Source organism: Antechinus flavipes, chromosome 6, assembly GCF_016432865.1.
Source record: "Antechinus flavipes isolate AdamAnt ecotype Samford, QLD, Australia chromosome 6, AdamAnt_v2, whole genome shotgun sequence".
NCBI classification, from domain to species: domain Eukaryota; kingdom Metazoa; phylum Chordata; class Mammalia; order Dasyuromorphia; family Dasyuridae; genus Antechinus; species Antechinus flavipes.
The window spans coordinates 7,377,487-7,395,516 of record NC_067403.1 but is presented as its reverse complement, the minus strand read 5'-3'; the positions used below and the strand labels follow the sequence as shown (position 1 = coordinate 7,395,516).

The 18,030-nt window shown below is 37.7% G+C and overlaps 1 protein-coding gene across 2 annotated transcripts in view; it reads left to right on the top strand.

The window, feature by feature from the left end:
• FBXL5 (F-box and leucine rich repeat protein 5) overlaps positions 1-18,030 on the top strand; it is a 42,185-nt gene that overhangs the window by 15,998 nt on the left and 8,157 nt on the right. Inside the window, exons 5-10 of one of the 2 annotated variants that reach the window (XM_051965536.1) lie at positions 834-1,016; positions 2,959-3,084; positions 8,202-8,350; positions 8,646-8,728; positions 8,972-9,694; positions 15,153-15,301. In XM_051965536.1, coding sequence (XP_051821496.1) covers positions 834-1,016; positions 2,959-3,084; positions 8,202-8,350; positions 8,646-8,728; positions 8,972-9,694; positions 15,153-15,301 — 1,413 coding nt within the window. Of the gene's footprint in view, positions 1-833; positions 1,017-2,955; positions 3,085-8,201; positions 8,351-8,645; positions 8,729-8,971; positions 9,695-15,152; positions 15,302-18,030 lie in introns of both variants that reach the window. The other variant, XM_051965535.1, reaches the window with a different exon arrangement.

The following is an 18,030-nucleotide window of genomic DNA, read 5'->3' as shown; positions in this document are numbered from 1 at the left end:
CTCTCTCATTTTCTTTCCCTCTTTTTTCTTTCTGCATTTGCTCCTTGCTCTCTCCCTCCTTCCTTCTCTTCTTCACTAATTTTCTGTCACTGTAAATATATTCTTTAGGTTATTTTGTGAGTCTGGTTAGTTAGGACACAAAGTCAATTCTCGGTGAAGTTTTTATATTGTGTGTTCCATTTCATATCATTTCCCATCCTTCTTAAGAAAGTGTCATTAAAGTTGTGGACTTCTTAACGTGAAATTCTTCCAGTTATAATTACATTGAAAAACAGTGAATTGGCAGAAATGGTGTGGGAGGTTTTTCATACAAAGATCAGAATATGCTGCCATGATTTTGGCTTGTTTCATTTTGAAAAGTAATTGTTAATGACAAATTCTGGTTTAAGCATCCGGTAAATAAAGGGATTCGGTTTTTGGGTTTCACAGTTTGGCACCCTTCACACATGTTTGTTTTAATAAAGGCTTGTCTGCCTTTAAAGCTGTACAACCTGTTTAGTTCCTTTTTCAAATGATACTGTCTGTGCCACAAAGTGAAGATTGTTTTGCTCTGACGCCTTTGTAAAAGGAAGTTAACTCAGTTTCTTCATAATTGTGCATCCCATTAATAAAGTATTACTTGTGTCATAGTCGTTTGACCCTTCGGATCCTTAGCAAGTTAAGCTTTCTCATGGTATCTCTAATGCATATTGTTTCATTTGTACGTCTTGCAGGCAGGAGGAATCCAACTTCAGGCATTGGTTTTTATATGTAGAATTATATGATTGTTTTTTTGTTTTTTATTTCTTAAAGGCTTCATTGTTGAATGGTTATATATATATTTCTTCTTCCAGAAACTGAAGTTCCAGATTACTCCACAAATATTACCCATCTTCCTCCTGAAGTAATGCTGACGATTTTCAGTTACCTTACTCCTCAAGAGTTGTGTCGATGCAGTCAAGTTAGTACTAAATGGTCTCAGCTGGCTAAAACGGGATCTCTCTGGAAACATCTTTACCCGGTTCATTGGGCTAGAGGTAAGTGATGGCAACTTTATTTTTTATAAAAATATTTTCTTAACCGTTTATTTAGAGATAGAATGTGTCTAAGTTAAATAAAAAACATGGGCAAGCTCCATCTAACAAATTAATTTCATAAGTACTCAATTATTTTAAAATTAAGAACTAAAATAGGTTAGTAGAAGTTTCAATAATTGAAAGAGGTTGAATATGCAAAATATAAATTCACTTCAATTAAGAAGATATAGGTAGCTTGTGGGGAAGAATGACTTAGAATTTAGTAATACTCCAAAACAATTTTGCCTTGTATTTTTATTCTTTTAAATATCATTGTTCATGTTGATACATCAACATCATACATTTTCCATCAATACTTTATGGAAAGTTTGATCTATTCATGAAGACTCCATGTAGGCATAATGTAAAATACCACATAATATGAACTACATTTTTCTCTCTTTGACTTAAATAATTTAAATATTAATTCTCTAGGTGAGTATTATTTAGCTTTAGATTCACATTTGTCAATTTTGTAACCATTTGGTTTATTTTGTAATTGTGACAGGATACATTGAAAATGTATTTTCCTACCATGAGTTTATGTGTATATGTGAGCATATACATAATTAAGATATATTTTTATATTCCTTTCTTATTGAGGAGATGCAATTCACTGTTAAAAAATGCTCGTTAGAAATTATATGTTCTGTAACAATAATTAAGAGTCATTTGGGGCATTTTATATCAAGGTACTTTTTGGTTATTCTTTTGGGTGTTTATCCTAAAATATTTATATTGATACTTGTAAATCTTTTTCTTTGAAGATAGTTTTCCTGATTAATTTTATTTTTTTTTGGCATATATAGTTATGAAATAAGGAATGATGGGTAAAAAAGGGTAAATTCACCAGATATTTTTTGTCTTTATGTAGATCCTTTGAAATGTTTAATTCGTGTCCCAAACAAATTAGCTATCATATGATATAAAAGTTACTATTAAGTCTAGTATTTCAAGGTATTTGAGTCATGATATATGTGTTCTTATACACAGGGCCAACATAAAGAGAGATAAATCCTATGTAATCTACATTTTTGCTTCTTTTTAATTAGCTTAATCAATGTTAAGAAGTAACTACAAGTAGTAGTTTTATTTGGTCCTTCAAGCAAATTGATCATCTTGTATGTATGTAATATTAAAATAGTTGAGAAAACAAAATTACATGATAGACTCTAGTTGTACATTTGCCATATGCTTGTTTTAAAACAGTAATTGCAGCATGTTCTGCTAGAACTTTAGCTTTTCCTTTTATCTTCCCCTTTGACTTCTGTACCCACCTACTTCTGTTTTCCTGATCAATTCACTGCAGACCAGAAACTCCTGCCTTTGTGTATCAACACCAGCATATTGGGGTACTACTGCCATGGCCAGTATGCAGCCACAGTTTTCACCAGTAGGGGTCAGAGGTTAGGTCACTTTCATTGACTTCTAAGATTGCATGTAAGAATATTGCTGTATTGATATGATTACCCATAGGAATGGGACTATAACTGTTCTGCTTTTTGAGCTAAAACAAACCAAGAAAGTCCAAACTCTTCAAAAATTAAAGAATGCAGATGAGTATGTGTTTATATATTTATTGGAAATTTGCGAAGTTTCCAAAGGAACCAGGGTATATCCTAAATAAGTTATTAGTCAATTTTTCCTGTACTAACATTTCATGTTGAACATTTTCAAAGTGCTTAAAGGTCAGATACTGTTCCAGTGAACTTCAGGGAACTATGCAAATTATTTGTTGAGCTGGAATTGTGATGTTTTGCTTGAATTGATGGGCCACTCTCTGTAACACACAAGTCTCTTCAGAATTTTTTCATTATAGAATGATGTTTGTTGTAATGAAATCTGTTGTAAGAAGATTTGGTCTGCACTTATTTTTTTCTTTTCCTTTCATTTTGTTGAGAAGGTGACTGGCATAGTGGTCCAGCAACTGAACTTGATACTGAACCTGATGAGGAATGGGTGAGAAATAGAAAAGATGAAAGCCGAGCTTTTCAAGAATGGGATGAAGATGCTGATATAGATGAATCTGGTAAGCCAAATTATGGAATAAAATTGTATGCAGATTTCTTTCGTAGATTGTATGCAAATACCTTTGCATCTTAAAGGTTTTTAACTTAGGTGATTACAGAAACAAATTATAATTGCTATAGTTTTGGCAATATAGAATTGTTTTATAGCCATGGTTTTGTATGACAAAATTTGTTTTAAGCCTTTTATAATAAGGTACTAATCCTATTATTTTAAGTGAAACTTGTTGAAAGATATTCTTCTAACTACAGCAGACAAAAAAGTCCTAAGATTTTTTTCCCCTCTAAACCCAGATTTATAATGCACTTCATTAATTAGTCTTCTCTACCTAGTTGGTCTGGAAGAGAACTCACTTGTGAAAATGGATTAATAATATTAGTGCATTTAACAAAAGAACTGGGGTGATCTTTTGGGGGGTATCATTTGGAAGATGGTATTTCTAGTAACTGACAAATTGCTTAAATTCCAGCCTTAGAGTCACATTGTCTAATAAAATTATCATTAATATTGTAATTTTTGTATTTAAATGTTTTTCCCAATGTGTTTGAATTATAACATATAATTACATTTATCTTTGCTTTTCTGTTAGGAAGTAGGTAAGAAAAGATAATTTCTCATTCTAAATGGGTGGTGAGTAAGTTGAACAATTGAGTAAATGACCCTTATTTGAGGTTATGAGGCTCTAGTGAACTCCAAAGACTCTGCTTTTATGACCTATAAAATAGGGATCACTATTTAGTTTTAATCACTAATCACAGAAGAAAAATAAGTTCCTTTTTAGTAGAATATGAATAGAGTCAAAATAAGTTTTGATAAAAGACAAGGTACCCATTTTTGTTTAAAACAATAAATCTTGTGTATCTTAAGGGACAGAATTCTCAAAGTTCAAAGAATAAAAATGTAATAAACATTTCTCCATAGAATAGGAAAAAAAAATACTTAAGTAGTTAAAAAAAAAGAGAATTTTGAAAGATGTTAATTTTTAATTTTTGTCACAGCAAACATTTCATTTAAGATTCTAGCTTTTAGCAAATTCATTGATAAGTTTATGTTTATACTTTTGTTGTAAGCTGTTAATAGTTTTATTTTTGCTTCTGATTCCTAACCATAATCTTTTATTAAATGTGATAGAATTGAAACCTTTTATTTTCCAGTAAGATCAACTTCAGATAAGAGTTCTAAAAAGAGAGGGGAAAATTTACTACAAAACTGAAAACAGATTACCCTTAGTAGTAAAGCCACAAAAGTAACCTAATTCCTGACTTAACTTCCATATTTTGGGATATCACCTAGAGTAGCATTGTTAGGAAAGCACAAATCCATAGGAAAAATGGGACATGAGTATTAAATTCTTTAATCTTTTAAATGTAGATGTATCATTTTCTTAGTTAGAAAAGGAATATTGAATAGAAAATGCTTTGGCTGTGGTTTCCTTGAAAATTTTCCCCTTACTTCCTAAGTAACTTTTAAAAAATATTTCAGACATCTTTTTGTTGACTAAAACTTCTGTCTGTGGTGGTTCTTTTTTTATTTCTATCTGTTGGTCATATTGTTTCATGTACTGTTTTTGAGTTTTTACTGAGCCTTCTTCTTTGATTACTTAAAATTGTCAGTTTTTTCTTAATTTACATCTCACCAGACGCCATGTGTTTTCCCTCATTGTCTGTCATCCTTAGAACTCTCTTATTCCTCATTTCTATTTGCTGGTTTCTCTGGCTTTCCTCAAGTCTTCATTTGATGATACTACTTACCATTGGTATATGGAATGTGCACACGCTTACAGATGACACAGAATCCAGAAGACCTGAAAGGTGGACAGCTTGTGGCGAGAGAACTTGGCAATATTGCTTCCCAATAGTGACCCTGAGTGAAACCAGGCTGGCAGGTGAAGGCAGAGCTGACACCATGGCTCTCTCGGAGTGGCCACAGTGGTGGGATGCTCCATGAAGCTGGTCTAGGTTTTGTGATCAGAACTTGTCACGGAGCTTGTATGCTTCCCCAAGGGAGTAACAGCGACTCCTACCTAATGTTGGTCGTTTGTCGGCAGCGCTCACTCCTGCCACAACTAGGCTCTGAATGGTCCAAGAAGAATGGCCTGGAGATCTGCAGACCTGCTCCTTGATGGGCTCGAGATAGAGGACCAACCCAGGAGGCTGCAGGCCTGTAGTAGCGAGCAGGCTCAGACTCTCAGGTGTGGAAGGGAGTCCTTGGGAGGAGGGCATTAGGAACCAGCAGTGGTCACTCCTGGCTTCAGCCGTGAGCATCCCATGACCGTCTCCCCGACACCGTTCTTACCTGAGTGCTCTCTCGGCAAAGATTGGTGTTTCCTAGACTTTCACTGTCAGGGGAAGAGGCAAGATGTGACCCAGCGCTGGACCGATCCCGGACTCATCCTCTCCACGCTCAGTCTTCTCATTCCACAAAAGCTGCGACTCCACAGCGCTTCTCTGAGTCTGACCCGTTTGTGGCTAGCTCAGAGGGAAGGCTGAGCCAGCGTGGAGCCGGCAGCAGTGGGCAGCTTTCTGGGACCCGGTGTTCATTGAATGTCAGCTTGTTTGATGGAAATGATGGGGCAATTCAGAAGCAGCTGAATGGGACATGAGAGCTCCCCAGAGCTTCCTGGCAGAAGGCAGCATTTAATTCCAGAGCGATGCTTAGATGTGGGATTTTTGGCTCAGTAAGAACGCAGATGGAATTCATAACCATCCAAAGTGCTTTTGTGGTGCTCTGAAGGCTGTTTTGTGGTGTTCTGGGCTGCTCAGGGCCGATTAGTGAGGAGGACATGGTCCTGGAGAGAGGCAGGGAATGCTTCCACAGGGTCCTCAATAGACCATCATCAGTCAGGGCTAATGCTGAAGGGGCATCTCAGGATGCAGTCAGTCCCTCTCTGGCTGAGCTTCCAACGGAGGAAGAGGTTTGCAGGGCTGTGAGACGGGGCAAGAGGAAGTTACCAGGACTTCGAAGATGCCTCCATTGTCTGTCTCTGTGAAGGAAAAGGAAATCAGTTTTCCTGTGACAATCATAGTATGTGTGGGAGTGTCTCTCAATCACAAGATTCTTGCTAGAGTCCTCCTCCATTGGCTGAGCCTTTCCCCGGAGGAAGGTCCTCCACCCGAGAGCCAGTGTGGCTCAGCAAGGGCCAAGGAACAGTCAGGCTGGTGTTTGCTGCCTGTCAGGGGTCAGTCTGACCGAGGGCTCGTGGGCAAGAACGGCACAAAGGTTGGCTCAGAGGAGTTTGGGGTCAGTTTGGTAACCGCATGCTGGCCTGGGCTGTAGCAGAGGATGTTCTTGCCTTTTCTCAATCGCAGATGGATGGAGCAGGGTGTTCTTTGTAAGGTTGTGGGCGGACATTCAGGCTGCCTCCCCCCCACACCAAGAAGGCTGCAAGCCCAGCCCGGAGTGCAGAGAGAGCGGGTGCCATTCTTCCCGTTCTCAGGTGATTGTGCACTCGCATATCGGCTCTCTGCTGTGCATGTGGGTGTGAGCCTGGAACCCCTGGTCACAGCCAGTGGAGCAGCTTTGGTGCCGGGCATAAGTTCAGTCACCCTGTCAGGGTGGTCACAGAGGGGTTGGGCTTGGTGCACGCGCGGCCACAGCCTGTTCACTTTTTGGGATTCTTCAAAAGGAAGTCTGGGGGACGAGCTGAGAGACTGCTGGTCAGAGTGAGGGTCTACAGAGCCCCTGCGCCGCGTCCTTGTGTGCCTGGAGAGCCTGCCCGAGCCCCCCAGGGAACTGCCTCCTTCTGTTTGCATTGTCTTGGGAAGATGCTGAAGATCACCCGGCAGGAGGAGGACCAGACATGGTCATTTCTCAAGCCGAACTGCCGAGCGTGCAGACTCCACTGGGTGGAGAGCGCTCGCAGGGGCCGGCCTTGCTGTTTGAATGCCAGATGTGTGTCTGCCTGAATGGCTGTTTTATGGAGACCCTGGCACAGGACTGCCCAGCATGGCGGGTCTGCGTCAAAGGAAGCTCTGTGCTGGGAGGCTAAGCGGAATTGCCCTGACTCAGGAGAAACGCGAGATGTGGAGCCGTCTGCAGCCCCAGGGCTCGTGTGGACCATGTGCCCGCTGCGCGCTCAGAGTCACACACCGGACCACGGCATGGGGAGCTCGCTTTGGTTCTCTGGGAGATTGAAGCCCCATCTCCTAAAGCAGCCCTTCCTGGCTTTCTCGAGGCTAGTGCCTTTTCTCTGAGGTCATCTCCAGTTTGTCCTGTCTGTCTCTATGTCTTGATTATATGTAGGTGTTTGCATCTTGTTGCCCCCAGTAGTACTGTGAACTCCTTAAAAACAGTGACTGTCGTTAGCTTTTCTTTGTATCTCACAGAGTTAGCCTCTGCCTGGCACATAGTCGGTACCTAAGAAATACTTTTGAAGGATCATATTTGAATTTGATGTTTTGTAATAAAAGATACATACTGTACTTGGAGTCAGATGATCTTAATTTTAGTTCTCTGCCATTACTAGTTAGAAGACCATTTAGTTCTTAATCAAGTCATTTAACTGCTTAAGGCCTCAGTTTCCCAATTTGTAAAGGTTAAAGTAAATGTTCTATTAAGTCCTTTCAGCTCAGACAATCTGATAAGATCTTTTTTTTTAAGAGGAAAATTTTCTTTTCCAAATTCTTTTCCCTCCCCTGTACTAAGAAGGCAAGAAACATACCCATTATACATATGAAGTCATTGAAAACATTTCTGCATTATTCATGTTGCAACTAGAAAGCAAGAAAAACAAAGGGGAAAAAATTGCTTCAATTCCATTTGCTCTGTCTCTGGAGATGGATGATATTTTTTATCATGGGTACATTGAAAACGGCAATCAGTGTAGCCAAGTGTTTCATGGTCATTGTTACTGTGTTCTCCTGATTCAGTTCAGTTCACTTTGCATGTGAATCTTGCCAGGTTTTTCAGAAAGAATCCTGCTCATCATTTCTTGTGGCACAGTAGAAGTCTGATATTTAAGTTTGCTCTGCCCTTTGGGAGGACTTAAGGAATTAGGAACGGTGGAAATGCACAGTATCAATGCTGCTTTCACATTGTTTAACATCATTTAATATGCAATGTACCACTTAAAATGACCATATCTTTAAGGATTATTATTATTATTTTTTTTTTTTACAGAAGAGTCTATAGAAGACTCAGTTGCTATCAATATTGCACAAATGGAAAAACGCTTACTGCACGGCTTAATTCACAATGTTCTTCCACATGTTGGCACATCTGTAAAAACTTTAGTATTGGCGTATAGCTCTGCAGTTTCCAGCAAAATGGTAAGTATCAGTCAGTGCCCTTGGATGGTTATAAGTGAATGCTTTAGTAATAATAATAGTTACTCAACTGAAGGTTTTCAGTCAATGGTTTTTGTTCTGTACAAAAATAACATCTGAGGTTCCTTTTAGCTTCAAAATCATATGACTTTCTATAAAAATAAATATGTATGTCTGCATGTCTTGGTGAGCAGAAAGTTGAGTTTAAATCATTATGTTATAAAGATAGACTTTTTTGCCTTAGAATCACAACTGAACATTTTAATTAGAAATTCTTATTTCTTCCTTTCTCTTGTAGGTTAGACAGATTTTAGAGCTTTGTCCTAACCTGGAACATTTAGATCTTACCCAAACTGACATCTCAGACTCTGCATTTGACAGGTAAGTTATTTTTCAGTTTTCAAATGATCTATATTATGAAATTAATAATTTCTTTTTGTTTATTGTAATTTGTTTCTACCACAATCTGTTATTGTAAATTATAATTTGTTTCTATTTAAATATGCACCATTTGAATTATATTACCTTTGGAATATTTTGGTTTGCAGTTAGATAAATTGTTCATTATTTTTGTGATTTCAAAATAATTTCTTAGACTAATTGACTTTTGACTTTTGGTTGTAGTTGGTCTTGGCTTGGTTGCTGCCAGAGTCTTCGACATCTTGATCTCTCAGGGTGTGAGAAAATTACAGACGTGGCTTTAGAGAAGATTTCCAGAGCCTTGGGAATCCTTTCCTCTCATAAAGGTGGCATTCTGAAGACTTGCAGAAACAAAAGCACAGCGACTCCATGGAGAAATAAGGACATTGCCATGCAGTCTACCAGCAGATACGCTTGTTTGCATGAGATAACTAACGAAAATCTTGGCAAGGAAATAGATAACGAACACCCCTGGACTAAACCGGTTTCCTCTGAAAATTTCAGTTCTGCTTACGTGTGGATGTTGGATGCCGAAGATTTGGCCGATATCGAGGATGCTGTAGAATGGAGACATAGAAACGGGGAAGGTCTTTCTGTCATGGAAACGGCATCCAATATCAGTTGCTCCACTTCTGGTTGCTATAATAAAGACATTGTTGGACTAAGGACTAGTGTTTGTTGGCAGCAGCATTGTGCTTCTCCTGCCTTCACATACTGTGGTCATGCGTTTTGTTGTACTGGGACCACATTAAGAACTATACCCTCACTCCCAGAATCTTCTACACTCTGTAGAAAAACAAGGACTAGACAGTCTGTGGAAAAAGACTTACTTTACTCTGGGAGTGAAAAATCTGAGCAAGAGACTGGACGCGTACTTCTTTTTCTCAGTTTATCTGGCTGTTATCAGATCACAGATCATGGTCTCAGGTAGGTAATTAATTACAGAATATTAGGAAATTAAGACCTGAGTTCATTTCAGAGTTCTGGTGGGTGATAATGGGACATAATCATCAGTAGTGTCAAAATGATCACTGAGGTCTTTACAGAAATGTGTGCTCCTTCCAAGGTGATGCATTACAGGTAGGCTCTGTTGTGCATAATTTACATATTCCTGAAAAGTTATTATTCTATGAAGTTTAGTCTTCGTAAATTAAATCCTGTGTTCATTGTACCTTTTGTAATGAGCTAATATTTTTATAGTGTAAAAGTTACCAATATATTTTCTGACTAATATTTTATCTATATTGACCTTAAGATATTAAATTGCTTATAATTTAATTAACAATCTAAAAAAACTCCACAAAAATCTTTAATATGCATTTAGACTATCAATTCTTTGTTTGAATGTTATCAGTAATCTTAAAAAATTTGGGACTTAGGGGCAGCTAGGTGGTGCAGTGGTTAGAGCACCAACCTTCAAGTCAGGAAGACCTGAATTCGAATCTGATCTCAGACACTTAACACTTCCTAGCTGTGTGACCCTAGGCAGGTCACTTAACCCCAATTGCCTCAGCAAAAAAAAAAAAAAAAAAAAAATTGGAACTTAAACTTTTGTGTTTAGATGATGATCTCATGAAATCTTCCTTTACAAAAAGTCTAGAATGAATTATAGCAATTTCTATATAGCTATACATATTTATTATATGTCTGAGTGAAACATAAGCTCGCACTGAGTCAGTTGCATCTGCTGTGTGCTAATCTTATAAATTGGTGTTTCCTGTTGTTTGAGTTACACTTTAGCATCCCGTTGCAACCCTCTGCTGGCTGGTTAATTACCCTTGATTTAAAACTAGTAGCTATTGAATAACTTCCTTGTGCCCTAGTCAGTTTAGATTTTATTGAAGATTATTTGCTGGAATGTAAATATTAAACCTGGGGCAGAACAACTATTAAAAACAGATATTTAGGAGACAGCTAGATGGTGCAGTGCAGTGGATGGAGCACCAGCTCTGAAGTCAGGAGGACCTGAGTTCAAATCTGATCTCAGACACTTCACAATTCCTAGCTGTGTGATCCTGAGCAAGTCATTTAACCCCAATTACCTCGGTGGAAAAAATTGTATGTTTTATCTTAGAACTTCACTTGAAGGCAGTTTTTGATTGCTACTGGAATCATCATAAGCTTAAGCTAGAATTGTTTTACAAGATAAATCACTCTTGGTACTATACACGGTGCCAAATTCATTTTACATTATGCTTTGATTTTCTCCGATCCTTATTTGTAAAGACATAGATAGATAGATAGATATAGCCAGATGCCTTAAGCATAAAGCAAAAGACTTGTGCTTCTCTTGAGTTTATCTTTTCATTCTTCCCTGATTGACTGTCACACTCGTGACTTTATCGATCTACATGTTCCATTCCCCATCAGCTCTTCCAGGAGCTTTCTTCACTGCTTTTGTCTTCTTTTGTGCTGTCTTCTTTTTTCCTTCATTTCCCTCCCCTCTATGAAATTGAACCTTTATTATAAATTTACTTGGTAAAACTTGCCTTGTTTATGTCTCTCCTGGATATTTTTAAATGTTTCATTGACATTGTTTTTATTTTCCTTTCAATAATTTCATTTCTTTTCTTCCCATCACTGTTTTCTTCCTTATACTATAATTATATAGTTGGGTCTTTTTTGCTCTGAAAACTAATTTAAAAAAAAAAACTTCATTTGATCCCATTAGTCTATTATTCAGTTGTACCTTTCAGAGTGATCACCTTCTTTCAAGACTCAGATTTCCAGTTCAAGTCGATATACATTAATTCATAACACCTTGATTTGTTTTCCCCATCCCTTCCCCAGCACTTATTTAATAGATGTTTTCTCCTTCCTTAAATTACATTGTATTTTTCTTATACAAATTATGTGCCTTCCTGAGAATCTAAGTTCCTTGAGGTCAGCAACTGTTTGTTTTTTTTTTAATTCAAAGTTAATTTATTCTCTTTTTCAATTTTTTTAATTTTCTAAAAATTATTATTTTTATTTTTCAAAGCTACGTGTGAATTTTTTTTGTTTTTGTTATACATGTACATTCATTTTTTTATATATTTCCATACCATGTTGGGAGAAAAAAATCAGAACAAAAGGGAAAAATCATGAGGAAAAAAAGGTAGAAATAGTATGTGTCGATCCACATTCCATCTCCATAGTTCTCTCTCAGAATGTGGATGACCTTTTCGGCCGAAGTTTATTGGGATTGGCTGGGATCACTGAATGGCCGAGTGTTGCAGCTGATCGTTGCACAGACTTGCTGTGTATCGTTTTCCTGCTTCTGCTTGTTTTGCTCAGTTCTTGTAAATCTTTCCAGGCCTTTTGGCCTTTTTTTTTTTTTTTTAATACCATGACTTATTTTTTTTTAATCTTTGCATTATATATAAAAATGTTTAATAAACTTGTTGAATTGAGATGTTGTACATTCTGGGGACTGAGGGCTGGCGAGAGGATGTAGGGGAGTCTGAGTCGTGTGGTCTTTTGTAAATCACTTCATCACTTGGTCTCTCCACTTCTGTGTCTGTAAAGTGAAGGAGCTGGATGGTTTCTAAGGTTTCTTTCTCTACGTAAATGATATTTTACTCCAGCTCTATACTCCTTTCACTTTTTTCTTTGTGTGATCCTGTCAGGCACACAGTGGTGATTGTTTGGATTTATTTGATTTCTTGACAAGAAGTGGATACTTAAACACTAGTTGATTGATTAATAGATTGGCAATATTAGTCATAGCATAACCCTTTAAATTATGTCAGACATGACAGACATTTGGCCACATGAATAGTAATTCGGTTTTGTCTTGAGTGCTTTTGAAGATGGACTTTTGGTTTTAAAGTTTGCTTTAACTTAACTTAAATGCAAGAGAAGTTTATTTGCAGCATATCTGAAGACTTGCAGGGATGTGTGTGATGTGAGGGAAGGAAACAAGATCAGACCTCCCAGCTTGTTAAAGTGGCACTGAAGCTCCGACTTCCCATCCCCAAGTCTAGTGGCCCACCCCAGGTGGTTGGGAATAAAATGATGGTACTAGTGGTCAGGCAGTCAGCTCAGAAATGCCATTTTCTCTGTAAAGAGCACACACACACACTCTTCAAGATTCTGTGATTTTCAGTAAATGGAGCACTTTTCCCATCTTTGCTTGAGGATTTTTCTGCCCATTGTGGTGATGACCTTTGAATTTGTCATTGGCAGATCGTTTCAGTTGGGTCTGACTCTGGGGCTCGTTTGGGTTTTTTTGGTAGAGAATCTGGAAGGGCCGAGGCTTCAGGGTGAAGTGATTTGGCCAGGGTCACACAGCAGCCAGCAAGTGTCCTAAGTTTGGATTTGAACTTGGCTCTTCCTGATTCCAGGCCTGTAGCTAGTCTGGCTGTGACGGGCACTCAATCTGTCAATCATCCCATCGATATTTTTGAAGTCTTTAATTGTTGGTTGGACCGACCAGAACTCACACTCTGCTTTCGTACACAAAGCTGTAGAGACCCGGGGCCAGGACCTGAGGCATTAGAAAAGGATTGCACCTGTAGCCTGCAAAGTACACTGCCTTAGCTCTGTTGAACAGAGCTGATGGCAATTCATGTTAAAGTGGCAAGGGCCTTCTCTTTGCATGGACATAACTTTGCCCATTCTAAAGCAATAGGAACTCTTAAAACTGCTTTTGCCAGGCCATCAGAGACTCAGAACTACCCCTGTTGTGACCAGCACTCCTGCCTGGTAGGAAATTGTAATGATTGAAAACATTTTATTTCCTTATCAGAATGACTGCCTCATTTGGAGCACTAATCCGTCTGGATGTCTTACTGTAACTGGTGCTGGCCTACAGGATTTAGTCCCAGCATGGCCTTCTGAATGAGTAAATCTTAATTGCATATCTGATATGTTTTCAGATAGAATAATCTCCTTTTTTTCATATTTTCCCAAATTTTTGCATTGTGCTTTTGTAATTTTATAGTTTCCTTAGTCATCCCTCACTATTTTTACACTATTTTTATGTTTTTGGTGTTATGTTCATTTTAGCTTTTAATAATTTTTTTTAATTTTAAAAAGTCTGATAGCTTTTTATTTGAAAATGCATGCTATATAGTTTTCAATATTTACCCTTGCAAAACCTTGTGTCCCAACCCCTCCCCTAGACAGCAAACAATCCAACATATGTTAAACATGTGCAGTTCTTCTATACATAGTTCCACATTTATCATGCTGCTTAAAAAAATTAGGTCAAAAAGAAAAAAAAAAAAAAAGCAAACACAACAACAAAAAAGGTAAACTTAATGTGTTGTGATCCAATTTAGTCAGATGGCTCTCTCCATTACAAGGTTATTGGAATTGGCCTGAATCACCTCATTGTTAAAAAGAGCCACGTCCATCACAGTTGATCATCGCATAATCTTCTTACCATGTACAGTGATGGCCTGGTTCTGTTCACCTCTCTTAGCTTCAGTTCATGTAAGTCTCTCCAGGCCTCTGAAATCTTCCCTTTGATCGTTTCTTACTGAACAATAAAACATTTGTATACCGTAACTAACTTAGCCATTTCCCAACTCATGGGCATCTACTCAGTTTCCAGTTTCTTATCACTACAAAAAGCCCTGCTTCAAATTAATACATTCCTTAATAAAAGTTCTAGTGGTCATTTTAATTTTGACAGCAGAGAATGGCTATAAAGCACAGGATGTGAAAGCAACAATTTTTTTTTTTTCAGGATTTTGAGTTAGTGGGATATATTTTACTAAGGCAAGTTAGGAGTTTCCTTGTTCCTAAGACTTTGAGAGATTAAATACTTGACTTGAATATAATGTTGCCTAGAATCTACTATTTTAAAGTGTTTATTTTACATACATGTGTATTTATGAATATATATGTAGATATAGATTATATAGACTAAAGCTGTGATTTTAATACAATACAGTGAATTCCAAGCAAGCGAATTTGTCCAACAGTGTGGATCAACACCTGCTCTCAAACTTTTATAGTCTCAGAGCAAAGGTTCTTAACTTGGGGGAGAAAACTACTTGTTTATTTTAATATAACTAATTTCCTTTATAAACTTCTGTACTTTATTTTGTATGTTTAACAACAATGTTCTAAGGGAGAGGGTTTATATTTTCACCAGAGAAAAGTTAAGAACTCCTTTCTTAAAAGAATGTCCTGGGACACTGAGAAATTAGGAAGGTAAGTGCACAGTGTCACATAGCATGTATATCAGAGATAGGCCCGGAAAGCACGTCTTTTTGGCTCCATGGCCAGTTTTCCATCTATTCCACTATGCTGGCTTCTATTTTACAAATACTGTAAATACTTCCACATAATGTGGAAAAGTACATTTAAACTGAGTTCAAGTGGACTGTCAGAAGTCTTGTTAATTTTCTCTACTGGACCGCTAAATATGATTGATTATCTCTTTTTTTAACAGGGTTTTGACCCTGGGAGGAGGACTGCCTCATTTGGAGCACCTTAATCTGTCTGGATGTCTTACTGTAACTGGTGCTGGATTACAAGATTTAGTCTCAGCATGTCCTTCTCTAAATGATGAACACTTTTACTACTGTGACAACATTAACGGTAATGTTTCTTTCTTTTTCTTTTTTTTCTTTGAGTGAGATAATCCATTAAAAATACTCATATTCAATTGCTTGGCTATCTTTTCACCAGCCAGGCTATCTTCATTAATTTCAAATTCATTTCTTTACATTTTGGTAAATTTAACACTTAAATTTACATTTATTAGCTTCTCTTAAGGTAACTTTTACTTGTGAATGATTAAAGCCATATCAAACATTATTGAAGTATATGGCAATTTAAGTATTTGAATTGATGGATGCTTAGAAGTATTTGCACTTTAACTTGTTACAAAGCATTTAGAAACATCTGGAGCATGGTAGAGCCTCCATTGTTGATGACTTTTGAGGTATTGGATTCAATTTCTAAATTATTTTGTAGTTATGTCTACTCCTTATGGTAATTATCACAACCTTTTGCCTCCAGTGACAACCATGACCTTGTCTCTGAACTGTTTTAAACTAGAATATATCTTTGAAAAACAAGCGTAATATAACAGAATTTAGAGTAAAAAGGAGCTTTCATTAAAGATCACCCCTAACATACAGTCACTGTGTTGTACAGATGAAAAAAACAAACCAAAAGAGGTAAAGGATTGGCTTCTACCATTCAGCAAAGTACAGGCAGGGTTCACACGAACATTATCTTTTCCTTGATCAGGGGGCCAACCCTTTTAAGAATTTTTAAAAATTCTTGAAAATAGTAGTAGGTGCCCAGGATAGAAACTTTGCTCATAACTGTTGGGTGCATCTGAGTTTAAAGATGCAGAACGAATCTCTTGGGAAGCTACATCCTAGGATTCTGTTGATTCAATCTTGGTTTTTGGACCAATGGGTTTGATTGTAAGAGGAATCCCTACTTCCTTGGGATTAATCTGGAGTTAATCAGAATCCTTAATGATTTCCTTCCTTAATTCTCTCTACTAGAAGGTCTTCTGTTTTTTTAAGATTTGGAGGATCTTTAGGGTAGCTTTAGTTATCCAGAGCTATCCTAATGATATTATTTAAAATTATCCTAAAGTTCAAGGTAGTAATTAAGGCAATTAAGTACTTGAAAAATAACTATGATGCAAATAAGGCAAGCCAATTTGTTGCAGCTTAAATTTGCTACTTATAATCCATCCTAAGATTTCCCCTCCTCCCACTTGTACTTTTCTCCCCAGTAACCAGGTAGCGATTTCTATTTTAAAATGACTTAATAACTTTGATTGATCTCCTGGATGGGTGTTTCGATATTTTTCCTTAGGACAGAAATCACCAACTTACTTTGAGAAAACAAGAAAAAAGAATTTTTTTTTTTTAAATGGAGGACTAGAAAAGTTAGCAGATGAAGAGGTCTGTTTAGTAGTTTCTGAAACTATGGCAGTAATGGGAGGGGTGGGGGAATCATCCCTTTCTTTCTGTATCAAAAATAATAAGCCCAAGAGTATTGTCCTTCTTATAACATGAGGGACAAGCTAGAAAAGCAAGTGGGTCCTTTGGGTTCTCAAAAGATGAAGTGGGAAGTTTTTGGTCAGAATCTGTTAATGTTTATTTATTGTAAACAGCTCCAGAAAGATGTTTTTGAGATTAGAATAACTCTTTATAGTCATTAAAAATCAAATGGTTTTTTGCATCAGTAGCTACCATGATACTTAAAATTCCATATGACTTTTAAAGGATAATATAGATGTATTAATTTTTTTCTCTGTCTTAAAAATAGCCAGAATATAAAGGATAGGAATTAAAAAAATATATATCCTTTTATGTAGCTATGCATGCAGATCATTATATATAAATATGTATCTCATTATGGAATTTCCACAAATAAGGTAAAAATGCCTACAAAGAGAAGCCATTCACACCTATTTCAGATGACGAGGATCCTCATTAAAGGGGGTTGTGTCCAGCATTAGTCAGATGTTAAATTGTTCCTACATCTGTACCTGTCAGGTATAAGATAGTATCACCACAGAGAGAACCCGAGGCCCCGCTGTTAGGGATCGGATGAGAGAAAGGGGGGAAGGGGGTAGGGAGTAGGGCCAGCCTCCTTGTGGGCCTCTGGGGGTGGGTCATTGCGGGGGTCTCAGACCTCGTGGGTTATGACCTGGGAGTGAAGGAGAAAAGCCTCCTGAACGCTGAGACTGAGTGGTGGTGGGCCTTTGGGCCTTAAACTTGGGCTTTCTTGGGCTTCATCAGCCTTCCAAAGGGTCCTTGACACAAAAAAAGGTTTGACCTTCATATGATGTGAGAGTGAGCGGGCACTCTCTTAATCAGGACAGCTCTGCCCTAGGGCGAGAATTTGGGGGGATTAGTGGCCCAGGAAGGGGCACAGCATCTATGGAGCTTTGGTCCTTGGGCCCTTTTCCGGGTGAATTTAAAAAGGAAGATGAGAGACAGAATTGAGTCCATATTTTCTTGACAACGCGTCTCTTTACTTTTTTGCACTATTCAAGGCCGCTTCTGTGCATTTGGGAGGATACTTGGAGCAGGATTGGGGCGTTGGGGGAGGTAGAGTGCCCATCAGGAGTTAATAGTTTATTTACTGACTCTCGAGGAACCCAAGAAGATTTTCAAGTGGACAAGTGATATTATCATAGTACTACATTAGCCGGAGGTACGATGATATTAGATTGTGGATGATAAGAAATGAATAGAACGGAGGCAGAAACCCGGGTTAGGTTAATAACCCATTGTGGTTTAGCCAAGAAAATAAGAGAACCTGGACTTAGGTTGTAAACACTCAGCACACTT